Genomic DNA, 16,612 nt, shown 5'->3' with positions numbered 1-16,612 from the left:
GTGTTAGAGAAACACCAGAGGGCGCAATGTAGGAGCAACGAGACAGGAAGCAGGAAGCACCTGAAACCACACCTAGTGCGTCTCCATCCAAGTGGACCATGGAACGTTAGACTACTTGGGAGTAGCCAGAGACACTGTCCAGCTGTCCTGCTCAGAGACACTTAGACTGATTGCTCATGAGTGTGAACCTGGTCCCTGGAAACCCATGTGTGGAGATGCTGCCTCAGAACAAAGGCTTCATCTCCACACTCTCCCTCCCCATCAGGCTCACAGCCTTTGTGCTCAAGTCTTTTGCCCAAGCTCGAGCCCTCATCTTCATCGACGAATCACACATCACCGACGCCTTCACCTGGCTCTCCAAGCAGCAGAAGGACAGTGGCTGCTTCAGGAGCTCCGGATCACTGTTCAACAATGCCATGAAGGTGATCTTTTCTGAAGTGCTTATAAGCATGGTGGCCTAGTAACTCCTCAAGGTCAGGTCCTACTACTTACCATGGGGAGGAATAAGCCTCTAGGTTGGGATGTACTTTTTCATAAGGGGATGTGAATACTTCCATTGAATACTTGGATTGGCCATGAGAGGAGAAGACATCTTGCTTGCTGTATTTTTTGCTGATTACTCTCCTTTGCTGTTTGCAGGGTGGAGTCGATGATGAAATCACCCTCTCTGCCTATATAACCATGGCCCTTCTGGAAAGTTCACTCCCAGACACGGTAGGTGCCACACGGCTTTCCAGCATCCAAAGTGGTACAAAGTCTGTGACTTCCTATCCTTTGTAAAGCCAAGAGGAAGTTTTCCTTTTTTACAATGCTTTGCACTTGTCAGATTTCATTAATAAGCATCCACTTGCTCAACAAAATCCTGGATATGTTTCAAAAAAATCAAACTGAAATCACAGCCTCTGATGCTGTCCCTATTTGTCTGTATCTTATATGGAACATAGTTTATAAAAAGGAATGGCTCACAAAAGGTAGCAGAGAAGTAGACAGATAATCAATGACAGGAAGAAGATAGGAAAGGAGGAATGGAAGAAGGAAAGGAGGAAAGGGAGGGCGAAAGGAAGGGATGGAAAGAGAAGGAAGGAGAAAGAGAGGGAGGCAGAAGGGGAGGGAGGGAGAGGGAAGGAGAAAGAGGGAGAAAGAATGGGGAGGATGGAGGGAGGGAAGAAAAGGGACGGAGGAGATGGAGGGAGGACAGAGAGAGAGGCAGACAGAGAGAGATAGAGAAAGAGACAGAGAGATACAGAGAGAGAGGAGCAAATAAGGGAGGAAGGGAAGGAAAAAGGAAGGGAGAGAGATGCATGGAGGAAGAAGGGGGAGGGAAAAGGGAGGGAGGGACAGAGAGAGAGTAGGGAGGTGGAAGGGAAGGAGGAGAAGGAATGGGAGGGGATGGGAGGAGAGGGGAGGGAAGATTAATTTGAAAATTGTAAACACAGTAGCCTCCATATTTGTCCTCGATCTTCTAGGACCATTTTTTTTCCAAATAGCTCAGTTTTTCTTTTTCTGCCAACAGGATCCTGTTGTCTCCAAAGCCCTGAGCTGCCTAGAGGCATCTTGGGACACCATAGAGCAAGGAAGAAATGGCAGCTTTGTGTACACCAAGGCACTGATGGCCTATGCTTTCGCTCTTGCGGGAAACCAGGAGAAGAGAAACGAAATCCTGAAATCCCTTGATAAGGAAGCTATAACAGAAGGTAAGAATGTGTGTTCTCAAGTTTGTCTCCATCCAGCCCCCATGAAGGAAAACAGGGGAGCACATGGAGAATGGAAACAGCATTACATTTTAGTCCCAGCTCTATGGCACACTGAGGTTTCTCCTTGGACTTCCCATTACCAAATGTCTTTTCCTTCTCTACAAAAGCCTTCTGTTTGGCATTTGCTCATAGTGTGACCAAAACCAACAAATATAATATCACAGTAGAATGCACACAGGTCTAACTGTCTTACAAAGGTGAAGATAGTTAAAGTCGAGCTTTTATGTTTTCTTTTGTGAAAAGTTTATTTTTATAACGTTTTAGAACTAAAGAAGGCCAAAGTTTCTAAATTGTTGCTAAGACCAAGAAGGAAACTCATTCTTTAGGAAAACTTTTCACTGCTGCTTAGTGAATGATGATAGAACTGCCATATTTACATGGATCCTTGACAGTTTAAAAGAGTATCTGAAAAATAAGAATTTTTAAAATTTTTTTAATTAGATATATTTCTTTACCTACATTTCAAATGTTATTCCTCTTCCTGGTTTCTTGTCCATAAGCCCCCATTCCCTCCCCTCCCCTCCCCCATATTCTCTATAGATCCCCCTTATTGCCCCCCATATTCCCCTGCACTGGAGGGTCCAACCTTAGGAGGACCAAGAGCTTCCCCTTCTCCTGGTGCCCAACAAGTCTATTCTCTGCTACATATGCAGTTGGAGCCCTAGGTCAGTCCATGTACAGTCTTTTGGTAGTGGTTTAGTCCCTGGAAGCTGTGGTTGGTTGGCATTGTTGTTTTTATGGGGTTGCAAGTTCCTTCAACTCTTTCAATACTTCCTCTAATTCCCCCAAAAGGGCTACTATTCTCAGTTTGGTGGTTTGCTGATAGCATTGACCTCTGTATTGGACATGCTCTGGATATATCTCTCAGGAGAGATCTATATCCAGTTCCTTTCAGCATGCATTTTCTGGCTTCATCAATCTTCTCTGGTTTTGGTGGTTGTATATATATGGGCCAGGTGTGGGTCAGCCTCTGAATGGCCATTCCTTCAGCCTCTGCTCCAAACTTTGCATGCATATCCACTTCTATGAATATTTTTGTTCCCAATTTTAAGGAGTGAAGCATCCACATTTTAGTCATCCTTCTTGAGCTTCCTGTGGTCTGTGGATTGCATCTTGGATAATTTGAGCTTTTTGGCTAATATCCACTTATCAATGAGTGCATACCAAGTGTGTATTTCTGTGATTGAGTAACCTCACTCAGATGCTATTTTCTAGTTCATTCCATTTGCCTATGAATTTCATGAAGCCATTGTTTTTGATAGCTAAGTAGTAATCCATTGTGTAGATGTACCACATTTTCTGTATCCATTCCTCTGTTGAAGGGAATTTGGTTTCTTTCCAGCTTCTGGATATTGTAAATAAGGCTGCTACGAACATAGTGGAGCATGTGTCTTTGTTGAATGTTGGAGCATCATTTGGGTATGTGCCCAAGAGAGGTATAGCTGGGTCCTCAGGTAGCGGAATATCCAATTTTCTGAGGAACCTCCAGACTGATTTCCAGAGTGGTTGTACCAGTTTGAAATCCCACCAACAATGGAAAAGGGTTCCTCTTTCTCCACATCCTGGCCAGCATCTGCTGTCACAATTTTTTATCTTAGTTATTCCGACTGCTGTGAGGTGGAATCTCAGGATTGTTTTGATTTGCATTTCCCTGATGACTAAAGATGTTGAACATTTCTTTAGGTGCTTCTCAGCCATTTGGCATTCTTCAGCTGTGAATTCTTTGTTTAGCTCTGTACCCCATTTTTAATAGGGTTATTTGGCTCTTGGAGTCTAACTTCTTGAGTTCTTTGTATATTTTGGATATTAGCCCTCTATCAAATGTAGGATTGGTAAAGATCTTTTCCCAATCTATTGGTTGCCATTTTGTCCTAATAACAGTGTCTTTTGCTTTACAAAAGCTTTGCAGTTTTATGAGGTCCCATTTGTCGATTCTTGATCTTAGAGCATGAGCCATTGGTGTTTTGTTCAGGAAATTTTCTCCAGTGCCCATGTGTTCGAGATGCTTCCCCACTTTTTCTTCTATTAGTTTGAGTGTATCTGGTTTGATGTGGAGGTCCTTGATCCACTTGGACTTAAGCTTTGTACATGGTGATAAGAATGGATCAATTTGCATTCTTCTACATGTTGACCTTCAGTTGAACTAGCACCATTTATTGAAACTGCTATCTTTCTTCCATTGGATGGTTTTAGCACCTTCGTCAAAGATCAAGTGACTATAGGTGTGTGGGTTCATTTCTGGGTCTTCAGTTCTGTTCCACTGATCTGCCTGTCTCTGTACCAATACCATACAGTTTTTATGACTATTGCTCTGTAATACTGCTTGAAGTCAGGGATGGTGATTCCCTCAGAAGTTCTTCTATTGTTGAGTATAGTTTTTGCTATCTTCCTTTTTTTTTATTCCAAATGAATTTACAAATTGTACTTTCTAACTCTGTGAAGAATTGAGTTGGAATTTTGGTGGGGATTGCATTGAATCTAGATTGCTTTTGGCAAAATGGCCATCTTTACTATATTAATCCTGCCAATCCATGAGCATGGGAGATCCTTCCATCTTCTGAGATCTTCCTAATTTCTTTCTTTTCAGGAGACTTGAAGTTCTTATCATACAGATCTTTCACTTGCTTGGTTAAAGTCACACCAAGATATTTTATATAATTTGGGACTATTGTGAAGGGTGTGATTTCCTTGATTTCTACCTCAGCCTGTTTACCCTTTGAGTAGAGGAAGGCTTCTGATTTGTTTGAGTTAATTTTATGCCCCTACATTTTGCTGAAGCTGTTTTTCAGGGTAAGAAGTTTTCTGGTGTAACGTTTGGGGTCATTTAAGTACAGTATCATATCATCTGCAAATAGTGATATTTTGATTTCTTCCCTTACAATTTGTACCCTTTGACCTCCTTTGGCTGTCTCATTGCTCTGGCTAGGACTTTGAGTACTATATTGAATAAGTAGAGAGAGAGTGGGCAGCATTGTCTAGTCCCTGATTTTAGTGGGATTGCTTCAAGTTTCTCTCCATTTACTTTGATGTTACCTACTGGTTTGCTGTATATTGCTTTTACTATGTTTAGATATGGGCCTTAAATTCCTGATCTTTTCAGGGCTTTTATCATGAAGGGGTGTTGAATTTTGTCAAATACTTTCTCAGCATCTAATGAGATGATCACGTGGTTCTTATCTTTGAGTTTGTTTATATAGTGGATTACATTGACTGATTTTTATATATTAAAACATCCCTGCATCCGTGGTATGAAGCCTACTTGATCATGATGGAAGATCATTTTGATATGTTCTTGTATTTGGTTTGCAAGAATTTTATTGAGTATTTTTGCATCAATATTCATGAGGGAAATTGGTTCTATTTCTTTGTTGGATCTTTGTGTGGTTTCAGTGTAAGAGTAATTGTGGCTTCATAGAAGGAATTTGGTAATGCTCCATCTGTTTCTGTTTTGTGGAGTAGCTTCTACAGTATTGGTATGAGGTCTTCTATGAAGGTCTGACAGAATTCTGCATTGAACCCATTTGGACATGGGCTTTTTTTGGGTTGGGAGACTTTTAATAATTGCTTCTATTTCGTTAGGAGTTATGGGGTTGTTTAGATTGTTTATGTGTTCCTGATTTAACTTTGGTACCTGCTATATGTCTAGACAATTGTCCATTTCCTCCAGATTTTCCAGTTTTGTTGAATACAGGATTTGTAGTAGGATCTGATGATTTTTTAAATTTCTTCAGATTCTGTTGCTATATCTCCCTTTTCATTTCTGATTTTGTTAATTTGGATACATTCTCTGTGACCTCTGGCTAGTCTGGGTAAGGATTTATCTATCTTGTTGATTTTCTCAACAAACCAGCTCCTGGTTTTCTTGATTCTTTGTATAGTCCTTTTCATTTCTACTTGGTTGATTTCACCTCTGAGTTTGATTATTTCCTACCTTCTACTCCTCTTGGGTTTATCTATTTCTTTTTGTTCTAGAGCCTTTAGGTGTGCTGGTAAACTGCTCACATATGCTTTCTCTTCTTTCTTTTTGCAGGCACTCAGAGCAATGAGTTTTCCACTTAGTACCACTTTCATTGTGTCCCATAACTTTGGGAATGTTGTATCTTCATTTTTGTTAAATTCTAAGAAGTCTTAATTTATTTCTTTATTTGTTCCTTGACCCTGTTGTCATTGAGTAGAGCATTGCCCAACTTCCATGTACTCGTGGGCTTTCTGTCATTATTGTTTTTATTGAAGACCACTCTTAGAGCGTGGTGATCTAATAGGATGCATGGAATTATTTCGATCTTCTTGTATCTGTTGAGGCCTGTTTTATGACTGATTACATGGTCAATTTTGGAGAAGGTTCCATGAGGTGCTGAGAAGAAGGTATGTCTTTTTGTTTTAGGATGGAATGTTCTATAAATGTCTGTAAAATCCATTTGATTCATAACTTCTAGTAGTTTCTTTATGTCTCTGTTTAATTTCTGTTTCTATGGTCTGTCCAGTGATGAGAGTGGGGTGTTGAAATTCTCTACTATTATTGTATGATGTGCAATGTGTGCTTTGAGCTTTAGTAAGGTTTCTTTTATGAATATAGGTGCCCTTGCATTTGGTGCATAGATATTTAGGATTGAGAGTTCATCTTGGTGGATTTTTCCTTTGATGAATATGAAGTGTCCTTCCTTATCCTTTTTAATGACTTTTGGTTGAAAGTCAATTTTATTTCATATTAGAATGGCAACTCCAGCTTCTTTCTTCAGGCCATTTGCTTGGAAAGTTGTTTTCCAGCCATTTACTCTGAGATAGTGTCTGTCTTTGTCTCTAAGGTTTGTCTCCTGCATGCAGCAAAATGCTGGTTCCTCTTTACGTATCCAGTCTGTTAGTCTATGTCTTTTTATTGGGGAATTGAGTCCATTGACATTGACAGATAATAAGGAATAGTGATTGTCACTTTCTGTTATTTTCATTGTTAGAGGTGGAATTATGTTTGTTTGTCTTTCTTTTGGTTTCATTGCAAGGACATTCTCTTTCTGCTTTCTATATGGTGTAGTTTCTCTACTTGTGTTGGAGTTTTCCATCTATTATCCTTTGTAGGGCTGGATTTGTAGAAAGATATTGTGTTAATTTGGTTTTGTCAAGGAATATCTTGGTTTCTCCATCTATGTTAATTGAAAGTTTTGCTGGATACAGTAACCTGGGCTGGCATTTGTGTTCTCTTAGGGTCTGTATGACATCTGTCCAGGATCTTCTGGCTTTCACAGTCTCTGGTGAGAAGTCTGGTGTGATTCTTATAGGTCTGACTTTACATGTCACTTGACCTTTTTCCCTTACTGGTTTTAATATTCTTTCTTTGTTTTGTGAATTTGGTGAATTTGAACTATTATGTGATGGGAGGAATTTCTCTTCTGATCCAATCTATTTGGAGTTCTGTAGGCTTCTTTTATGTTTATGGGCATTTCTTTCTTTAGACTAGGGAAGTTTTCTTGAATAATTTTGTTGAATATATTTACTGGCCCTTTAAATTGGGAGTCTTCACTTTCTTCTATACCTGTTATCCTTAGGTTTGATCTTCTCATTGTGTCCTAGATTTCCTGTATCTTTTGGGCTAGGAACTTTTTGCATTTTACATTATCTTTGACAGCTATGTCTACGTTTTCTATGGTATCTTCTGCCCCTGACAGTCTCTTTTCTATGTCTTGTATTCTGTTGGTGATGCTTGTATCTACAGCTCCTTATCTCTTCCTCTGGTTTTCTATATCCAGGGTTGTCTCCCTTGGTGCTTTCTTCATTGTTTCTATTTCCATTTTCAATTCATTCACCTGTTTGGCTGTGTTTTCCTGTAAATCTTTCAGCGATTTTTGTGTTTCCTCTCTCAGGGTTTCTATTTATTTTTTTGTGTTTTCCTGCATTTCTTTAAGGGAGTATTTTTATGTCTTTCTTAAACTCCTCCATCATTATCAAAAATGTGATTTTTAAATCTAAATCTTGCTTTTCTGGTGTGTTTGAATATCCAGTATTTTCTTTGGTGGGAGAACTGGGCTCTGATCATGCCAAGTAGTTTTTGTTTCTGTTGCTTAGGTTCCTGCACTTGCCTCTAGCCATTGGGTTGTCTCTGGTGTTTGCTTGTCTTGCTGTTTCTGAGAGTGACTTGACCCTGCTGTAGGCCTCTGCATCAACACTCCTATAGAACTGTTTTCCTGTTTTCTTTCAGCCTTTCCTGAGAAAAGGGGCTCTGATTTCGGGTGTGTTGGTTCTCCTGGAGTCTATCTTCCTTCTTTGAGTGTGGGCAGGAATCAAAGGAATCTGCCCCTGATTTCTCATGTAGGTCCTTGCACCCCGCCAGCACAATTGGCACTAGGTGATTCCCTCTTGGGTCTGGACTGTTGGCAGAGAGTATTTTCCTCTTACTTCTCTGGAGTATCCACATTTCTGAGGATCCAGCTCTCTCCCCCATGGGATTTGGGTGCAGGTAGCTGTTTGGCTGGTTCAATTCAGTCCTGGGCTCAGAGCAGAACCAGGGGTACTAGTGACTGTTTGTTCCTATACCTCTATGTCAAGAGACAATGTGCAGTTTCCCCTTGGACCAGTGATGTAGGCTAAGGTGTGCAGAGATGGCAGTCTGTCTTTCAGTCCCAGGATGTCTGCACTCCTGGGTGGTCCGCTCTCTTTCCCATGGGATTTGGGTGCAGGGAACTGTGGAATGGTATCAGCTCACTTCCGGGCAGATCCAGAAACAGGAAGTACCCTGACCCAGAGGACTTCTGACTCTGTGTATCATGAATCCACCAGGAAGGTCACTTGGTAGCAGAAAAGTAGGTCTTACCTCTGCTCCTAGCTGTGGCAGCACTTCTGGAGACTGTCTTCCTTCTCTGAGTGCTGGCAGGAATCAAAGGGTGCTGTCCCTGATTGCTCTTGTAGGTCCTTGCACCCCATGGGCACAGTTGGCACTATGTGATTCCTTCTTGGGTCTGGACTGTTGGCAGAGGGTATTCTCCTCTGACTTCTCAGGAGTATCCACACTTCTGAGGGTCCAGCTCTCTCCCGCATGGAATTTGGGTGCAGGAAGCTGTTTGGCCAGTTCAGTTCGGTCCTGGGCACAGACCAGAACTGCAAGTACCAGCGGCTGTCTGTTCCTATATCCCTGTGTCCAGAGGCACTGTGCAGATTCTCCTTGGACCACTGATGTGGGCCAAGGTGTGCAGAGGTGGCACTCTGTCGTGCAGCCTCAAGATGTCTGCACTCCTGGGTAGTCCATTCTCAAAGCTTAGCATTTCTCTCTGCTACGTGTATTCCTATTGCAGCAAAGACATGAAGAACACACAGAAGAAAGATGCTTCAATGTTCTGCTGTTTCAATTGAAACTCCGAACCCACTGGGAAACTTTAATAAGTCATTTGGTTTGAACACTGAACAGTGACCCTTTTTTGGGTGTGAGGGAGTTAATGAGTAAAAGAGACGCGTAGGCTCTTGTCTCTTCAACAGCTCTCCTAGAGCTCTATTGAGGACTTAATTTAGTTAATAACATAATATTTCTGTCCATGGTCTTTCTCAATCATGACCCATCCACACCAACTGCAGACTTTTACTATAAATTAGTAAACCTGGGTGTATTGTGAGTGAAAACTTTAAAACCTTCTACAACCTTTTACAGGTCCTTCTTTCTAAATACTGTCATGCAATCATTCTTCATTCAGACTTTTAATTTTCTCTCTATTTTTACCCTAAGACAACTCCATCCACTGGGAAAGACCTCAGAAACCCACAAAATCAGAGCGTTATCTGTACACACCCCAGGCTTCCTCTGCTGAAGTAGAGATGAGTGCCTATGTCGTCTTAGCTCGCCTCACTGCCCAGCCAGCCCCATCCCCTGAGGACCTGGCTTTGTCAATGGGCACCATCAAGTGGCTCACAAAGCAGCAGAATTCCCATGGCGGCTTCTCCTCCACACAGGTCAGTGGTTTTCCTTCAGAATCCACATGGGATTAGGGAATTTGAACAAGAGACACAGGAACCATAAAAAGGTGAAGAGAAGAGAACAAGGAAATGTTACTCGTGGATATTTTGTGTGTGTAGGAAGTGTGGGATGATAGAATCCTACAATAAATTGTCCTTGTTCCTGTTCCCAGCCACAGGAGTTCTCTTGATACCAGGATTAGTGAAACAGGCCTATGTTTCTGAGAACTTCCTAACCCAGATCCAATTTTTAATCCAAAATCCTGGATTATCCAGAATCCTAGGCATAGCTCCCTCACCCTAGACATAGCTCCTTCACCCTAGAACAGCATACAGAGACCCAAGACCAAACCGACATGTCTGCTGCCCTACTGACCTTAGGTCAGCTGTTTCCCTTCTCCTGATAGGCTCTCCTAATCTTATGTGGGATAGATCACTCTCGGCTTCTCTGCAAGCTGGCAGGAGGTTCTGCTACCTCTTGACACTTGGGAACTACCAGGGCTGTCCTGAGGTAATAACATCTCCACCTCCAAAACACATCTGCCACAATGACTATAATTCATGTTCCAGTTATTCTGGCACCATGGCAGAGTTAATAGTGAGATGGCAGGGTCCTCTAAAGGATAAGTACAATGTATTGAAAAGAAAACTTCTGTGATACTAGCCATTCTACTTTGCAGTTCAGTTCTTTTCCTCTTTCTTTTCACTAGACATCCCTGTTGTGATCGTAAAGTCCTTGCTTCATGTTTCTGCTCTCTTGCTGGGCCCTGTTCTCAGGTTAGCAGCTGAAGTTCTCTTAGGATAAGAAAGGATCGTGTGAGAGAGATCCTTTCTGGACCATGGAGGTCACTTGAACAGAGTATGCCACTAAAGAGCAAGGCAGTGAAGGACAACACTAGACCATGGTTTTTTCTATGTGATAAGACTAAACCAGGACAGGCACTTGGCCATGGGTCCTTGATTCCTCAAGAAGTGCAGAAGGAAGTTTGCCAATGAGAGCAAGGATGTGGTTTTGTGGAGAGATGGAGTTGATCACCATGGGAGTTGGGGACAAAGGAGAAAAACAATGAATGCTGGGAGGATAATCTAACTATTTCCTCTGGCTAGGAGGATTTGTATATGACAGGGATACTCTAAGGGGTAAGCAATTGTGGAGTTTTTTGACCCTCAAATGTTTCTATATTAAAGCCTGAAATAAAGTCTAGAGCTCAAGTAATTAGAGACAGAAGATTCATGACAGTTTGTCACAGCTAGAGCAAACTTTGGGAAGAGCTCAAGGCCTTCCAAATGGATGCTATCCTGAACGTTTTCATTCATTCCTGTCAGGACACTGTGGTGGCCCTTGATGCTCTGTCCAAATATGGAGCAGCTATGTTTTCCAAAAGTCAGAAAACTCCTTCGGTGACCGTCCAATCTTCAGGGTCATTTTCCCAAAAGTTCCAAGTGGACAAGAGTAATCGCCTGTTACTGCAGCAGGTCTCATTACCAGACATTCCTGGGAACTATACCGTCAGTGTGTCAGGGGAAGGATGTGTGTATACTCAGGTAGGATGCTGGGAAGTTGTGGGTATGTGGCTGTGAGCCTCCTTCCCCAAAATGGAAAGTCTGACTTTGGACACACTATGCTCACATTGGGGAAAATTGATCCAATGACACAGTGCAACGGAGGTGAAGTATTTCTGTTCACTACTTATCAGACTACGCTGAGATACAACATGCCCTTGGAGAAGCAGCAGCCTGCATTTGCTCTAAAGGTGCAGACAGTACCCCTGACTTGTGACAACCCCAAAGGCCAGAACAGCTTCCAAATCTCACTAGAAATCAGGTATGAGATTGGCATGTGTCTCTGTCTCTGTATGAGCATGTATCTCTGTCTCTGTCTCTCAGCTACTATAGGGCTGTCTTCCTAACACTCTTCATGGATCGGGTTCAAAGATACCTAAAGTGGGTCTCTTCATTAAGAATTTTTTTTGCCTGTAAAAATAAATGATTAAAAATATTGGGCTTCAGCAAAGTGAACAATGAGGAACTGTAAAATGACACCTCCTGTGCACTTCTTTGGTCCGTAGTTACACGGGGAGCCGTCCAGCCTCCAACATGGTGATTGCTGATGTGAAGATGCTCTCTGGTTTCATCCCATTGAAACCAACCATGAAGAAGGTAGGCAGAGACGAGATGTTTGGATTCCTTGTATCCTCAGACTAGGAGCCTACAAATACCATCATGATTATGTCAACCCATTTCAAGGCCGTTAATTTAACACACTTGGCTTTTGTCAAAATGCTGATATAGGTAGTGTTTGTGATAGCAGCCAGCACAAGAAACATAAGAAAGAGATCTGAGCTCACTGAGTCTACAATCTATCTAATGATAACTTTTAAATTGTGATGAACCTGGTCAATGATTCATGGGAAAATATTATTAAATGGCCAAATTGTAGGTGTAGTTTAAGAACTATGAAAATTGACAAAAACTAAGGTTGATAACAGCACATTGAATATGGGGTAGGTACTACCAGATGGGTGACTATTTTTAATGTTCAAACAAAAGTCAAAAAGCCTATCACTCATATTCAGCCAGGCCTTCAGTAGAGTAGCAGTCACAATTTTCTAAATATATTTTCATTTTATTGAGAAAGTTTCTTCCCATTCATTTAAATGAATTCAATAACATTACCTGTTTGTCATCCACTACCCCACAGTTCATTTATCGTCCTCACCCCCAAGGCTTTTTCAGTAACTCGGGGTTTTCTCTCATTTTCAGCTTGAAAGATTAGAGCACATAAGCAGAACAGAAGTGACCACCACCAACGTCCTGTTATATTTGGACCAGGTACGATTCCTTCCTTCCTCCCTAGACCTGCCGAGATGGCAGTCCTTGATCTATGTGGGTCAGGTGAGGGTCTTTCCTGCCTTCCTATACATGCCTTGGTGGGCAATCTTTTTGTGAGTCTATGTAGGGAAGCACAGCAGAAGAGAAGCAATTCTAAAGGATTATCAATTCCTAACTGAGAGTTAGGGGGCACGCCTTCTCTTACTAGATGAGCTGTGAGTTCTTTCTCTCTGGCCTGGAGACCTGATTCAGCAGTTAAGGGCACTTACTGCTCTTGCAGAAGATCAGAATTCAGTTCCCTGAAGCCCACCCAATTCACAACTCCCTATAACTCCAGTTCCAGGGAATCTGATTCCCTCCTCTAGGCTCCATCAGTACAGAAACACAACACACGCACACACACACACACACACACACACACACACACAGAACAACAGTAGTAGTAGTAGTAGTAGTAGTAGTAGTAGTAGTAGTAGTAGTAGTAGTAGTAAAAAACAAATCTTTAAGTCTTGTTTCCTCATTGCTGGCTTTCCTGGGACTTAGCTTTGGATCCCAAGTCAGCAAGTCAAAAGGTTAACTCTCACAATGGACAAAATCAAATATCAAAGGGGGAATATGAATTTTTGGAATGATTTAATAGAATGGAAAAGCTTCACATATTGCCAGGAACCTCTACTTCAGTTCTTCCCACCCTGACTCTAAAATCCATATCAGCATCCACATAGGTGAGCAGTTAAGGAACACAGTGACTGTGAGAGCAAATGCTACCCAACACATAAGTCAGTCACGCTGAGGAAAAACACTGGCCCCTTTTGTGAGTCTGGATCATTTTTCTCTCCCAGGTAACCAATCAGACACTGTCCTTCTCCTTCATCATTCAACAAGACATCCCAGTAAAGAACCTGCAGCCTGCTATTGTGAAAGTGTATGACTACTATGAGACAGGTGAGTGAGATGACCCGGAAGAAACTTGTTTGGGTTGTTGTTTTGAGTTGTTGTTGTTTTTTTGTTTGTTTTTCTTTTTTTTAACACTTTCTCACTATGTAACTCGGGCTGGCCCAAATCCTCAGTCCTCTTGACTCAGCCTCCCAAATGCTAATATTACAGACATACACAATCACACCTACTAGTAAAGACAATTGTTTTTTAGACTCTGACATATTATGTAGGCCAGAAAACATGTATAAAATTACAGTTTATTCAGCCACTCATGCCTTGTTCCTGTGTCTGCAGGTAATCATGTGGGACCAAACATGTCCAAGTAACCCAAGGGACCAAACACTTTACAAAGTGGGGGCTATAGGTTGAAAGACACACAAATCTTAGAAATGCAACAATGGGAAGAGGAAGAAATGTACAGATAATTAGAGTGGAAATATAAAGATGAGAGGGAATTGGAGTCTTTGTGCTCAGTGGTAACCAAAGAAAGAACACAACGCCAGAGCTAGGGAATTAAATGGAGGGCTTTCTGTCAAGGGAAGAGATACAAACCAAATGTTTCAGACTAGAAGAATTCAAGAAATAGTGAAGGAAAACAGGATCATAGAATGGAATCAGAAAGGACATATGTCTTCAAGGATCGCAGCTAGTCCTCTGCTCAAACACTGTAGGAGAAGTGTTTGATTTCTCCACAGGGTAAATGACTCCAGTGTTGTTGTGTTTGTTTGTTTATATTGTGAGAGGCAGGCACATCACAGTGCTTGTGAAGGTCACCTGGCCATTTCATTAAAATGGGCTCTCTACTTCTGCCATGCGGATCCTCACTCAGGTCACAAGGCTTGGCAGCAAGCACTTTTTTCCACTGAGCCAACTTGCTGCCCCAGGATAAAAATGCCAACCAGTTGCTTCAAGGGGAAACGTTCCCTCCTTTGGTTTGTCTGATAACCCTAGAGAGAATGTTTTAGCAATCACCCAGGTCCTGATTGAGGAAAGTGGTCAGCCCCAAAACATCACCTACCCTCCACACACCCCTCCCTCCACCCACCTTTCCCTCCACACACTCCTCTCCCAAAAACCCTGATTCTCAGGTTCTAACCCCATGTCTTTCAGATGAAGTGGCTTTTGCGGAATACAGCAGCCCCTGCAGCTCAGGTAAGCACCTAGCACTCCTTGCACAAGCCTTCCTCTGACCTCCTTCACCTCAAAACTATCCCAAACTTTTATTAGATGAGCTCAGACAATTCTCACTGAGCAAAAACACAGAAATGTGCACCTTTGGATTGGTGTACTAACCCTAGGAGACTCCTGTAACATCTTTATGAACATGTATGGTAGCTTATGGTAGAAAATCTGAAGGATACCATTCTGGACCTTGGCCAGTTTGCTATCCAGCAGAGAACATTGCTGCCTGTACCCAGTGACATTATACTCATCACATGCTGTTTTCTCTTCTCCCCATACAGACAAACAAAATGTTTGAAACTCATATCTGTGGACAAGGCATTGCTGGAATCCCCAAACCAGAGAACTTTCAAGGTGGTGATTTGTGTTTGTCTCTGAAATACAAATACTGAACAATCTTGGTAAATAAAGACATAATTCTAGCGAGTCTCTATCTGTGATTATTTCTCCACTTAATCCAAATTTACTCCTTGCTCAGTTAGTGTTTTGCTCTATGCTCCACATTTTGGATGAACAGAGATGACTTCTAAACAGAAGAGCATGTATTGTGAGCATGGGAAACACTGCAACTGCTTCAATTAAACAGAGCTCCGGACATGGACAACCCCTGTGGCAACCTTACCTCCATAAGAAAATCACCATGGATGTATTAGTGACACAAGACTACACTGCAGGCACAAGTTGCAGATTCCAGCTTACATTCAGAGAATTTTTGGAGGATTAGGCAGGAGAGTCAGAAATTCAAGACTGACCTAGGCTCTTTGCAAGTGCCAAGTGAGCCTGGACTTTATAACAAGATCGTCTCTCAAAAGTCCATATATTAAACCATTCCTACAGGCCTGGGATGAAGCCTACTTGATCATGATGGATGCTTGTTTTGATGTGCCCTTGGATTAGGTTTGACAGAATTTAACTGAATATTTTTGTGTCAATATTCATAAGGGAAATTGGTCTGATGTTCTCTTTCTTTGTTGGGTCTTTGTGTGGTTTAGGTATAAGAGTAATTGTGGCTTCATAGAAGGAATTTGGTAGCGCTCTGTTTCAACTTTGTGGAATAGTTTGGATAGTATTGGTATGAGGTATTCTATGAAGGTCTAATGGAATTCTAAATTGAACCCATATGGACCAGGGCTCTTTTTGGTTGGGAGACCTTTAATGACTGCCTCTATTTCTTTAGGAGGTATGGGGTGGTTTAAATGGTTTATCTATTCCTGATTTAACTGTGGTACCTGGTATATGTCTAGGAAATTGTCCAATTCCTGCAGATTTTCAAGTTTTGTTGAATGTAGGCTTTTGTAGTAGGATCTAATGATTTTTTTTGTTGTTAGAGTATATATTTATATAATATACATTTACATATGTATTTTTTTCTTTCTTTTCTTTTTTTGTATTTTTTTCTTTATTAACTTGACTATTTCTTATTTACATTTTGAATGTTATTCCCTTCCCGGATTCCGGACCAAAATCCCCCTAACGCCTCCCCTTCCCCTTCTATATGGGTGTTCCCCTCCCCATCCTCTTGCCCATAACCGCCCGGCCCCAAACAATCATGTTCACTGGGGGTTCAGTCTTAGCAGGACCAAGGGCTTCCCCTTCCACTGGTGCTCTTACTAGGCTATTCATTGCTACCTATGAAGTTGGAGCCCAGGGTCAGTCCATGTATACTCTTTGGGTAGTGGCTTAGTCCCTGGAAGCTCTGGTTGGTTGGCATTGTTGTTCATATGGGGTCTGCAGCACCTTCAAGCTCTTCCCGTCCTTTCCAGTCCTTTCTCTGATTCCTTCAAAGGGGGTCCCGTTCTCAGTTCAGTGGTTTGCTGCTGGCATTCCCTTATGTATTTGCTGTATTCTGGCTGTGTCTCTTAGGAGAGACCTACATCCGGTTCCTGTCAGCCTGCACTTCTTTCCTTCATGAATCTTGTCTAATTGGGTGGCTGTATATATATGGGCCACATGTGGGACAGACTCTGGGTGTT

General features: G+C 41.9%; 1 protein-coding gene across 1 annotated transcript; it reads left to right on the top strand.

The window, feature by feature from the left end:
* Positions 1-271: 271 nt before the first annotated feature.
* Positions 272-15,066, top strand: LOC116902788 (murinoglobulin-1-like). Its single transcript, XM_032905126.1, has 11 exons — positions 272-422; positions 640-714; positions 1,514-1,694; positions 9,460-9,683; positions 11,013-11,231; positions 11,384-11,511; positions 11,756-11,846; positions 12,450-12,518; positions 13,361-13,463; positions 14,568-14,609; positions 14,921-15,066. Exons 1-11 carry the CDS (start codon positions 417-419, stop codon positions 14,935-14,937), a joined length of 1,155 nt encoding a protein of 384 aa, XP_032761017.1. The 5' UTR covers positions 272-416; the 3' UTR covers positions 14,938-15,066.
* Positions 15,067-16,612: the final 1,546 nt, after the last annotated feature.

Source organism: Rattus rattus, chromosome 6, assembly GCF_011064425.1.
Source record: "Rattus rattus isolate New Zealand chromosome 6, Rrattus_CSIRO_v1, whole genome shotgun sequence".
In the NCBI taxonomy this organism is placed as follows: Eukaryota; Metazoa; Chordata; class Mammalia; order Rodentia; family Muridae; genus Rattus; species Rattus rattus.
Note: the sequence above shows the minus strand (reverse complement) of the source record. Positions and strands in the feature narration are given on the sequence as shown.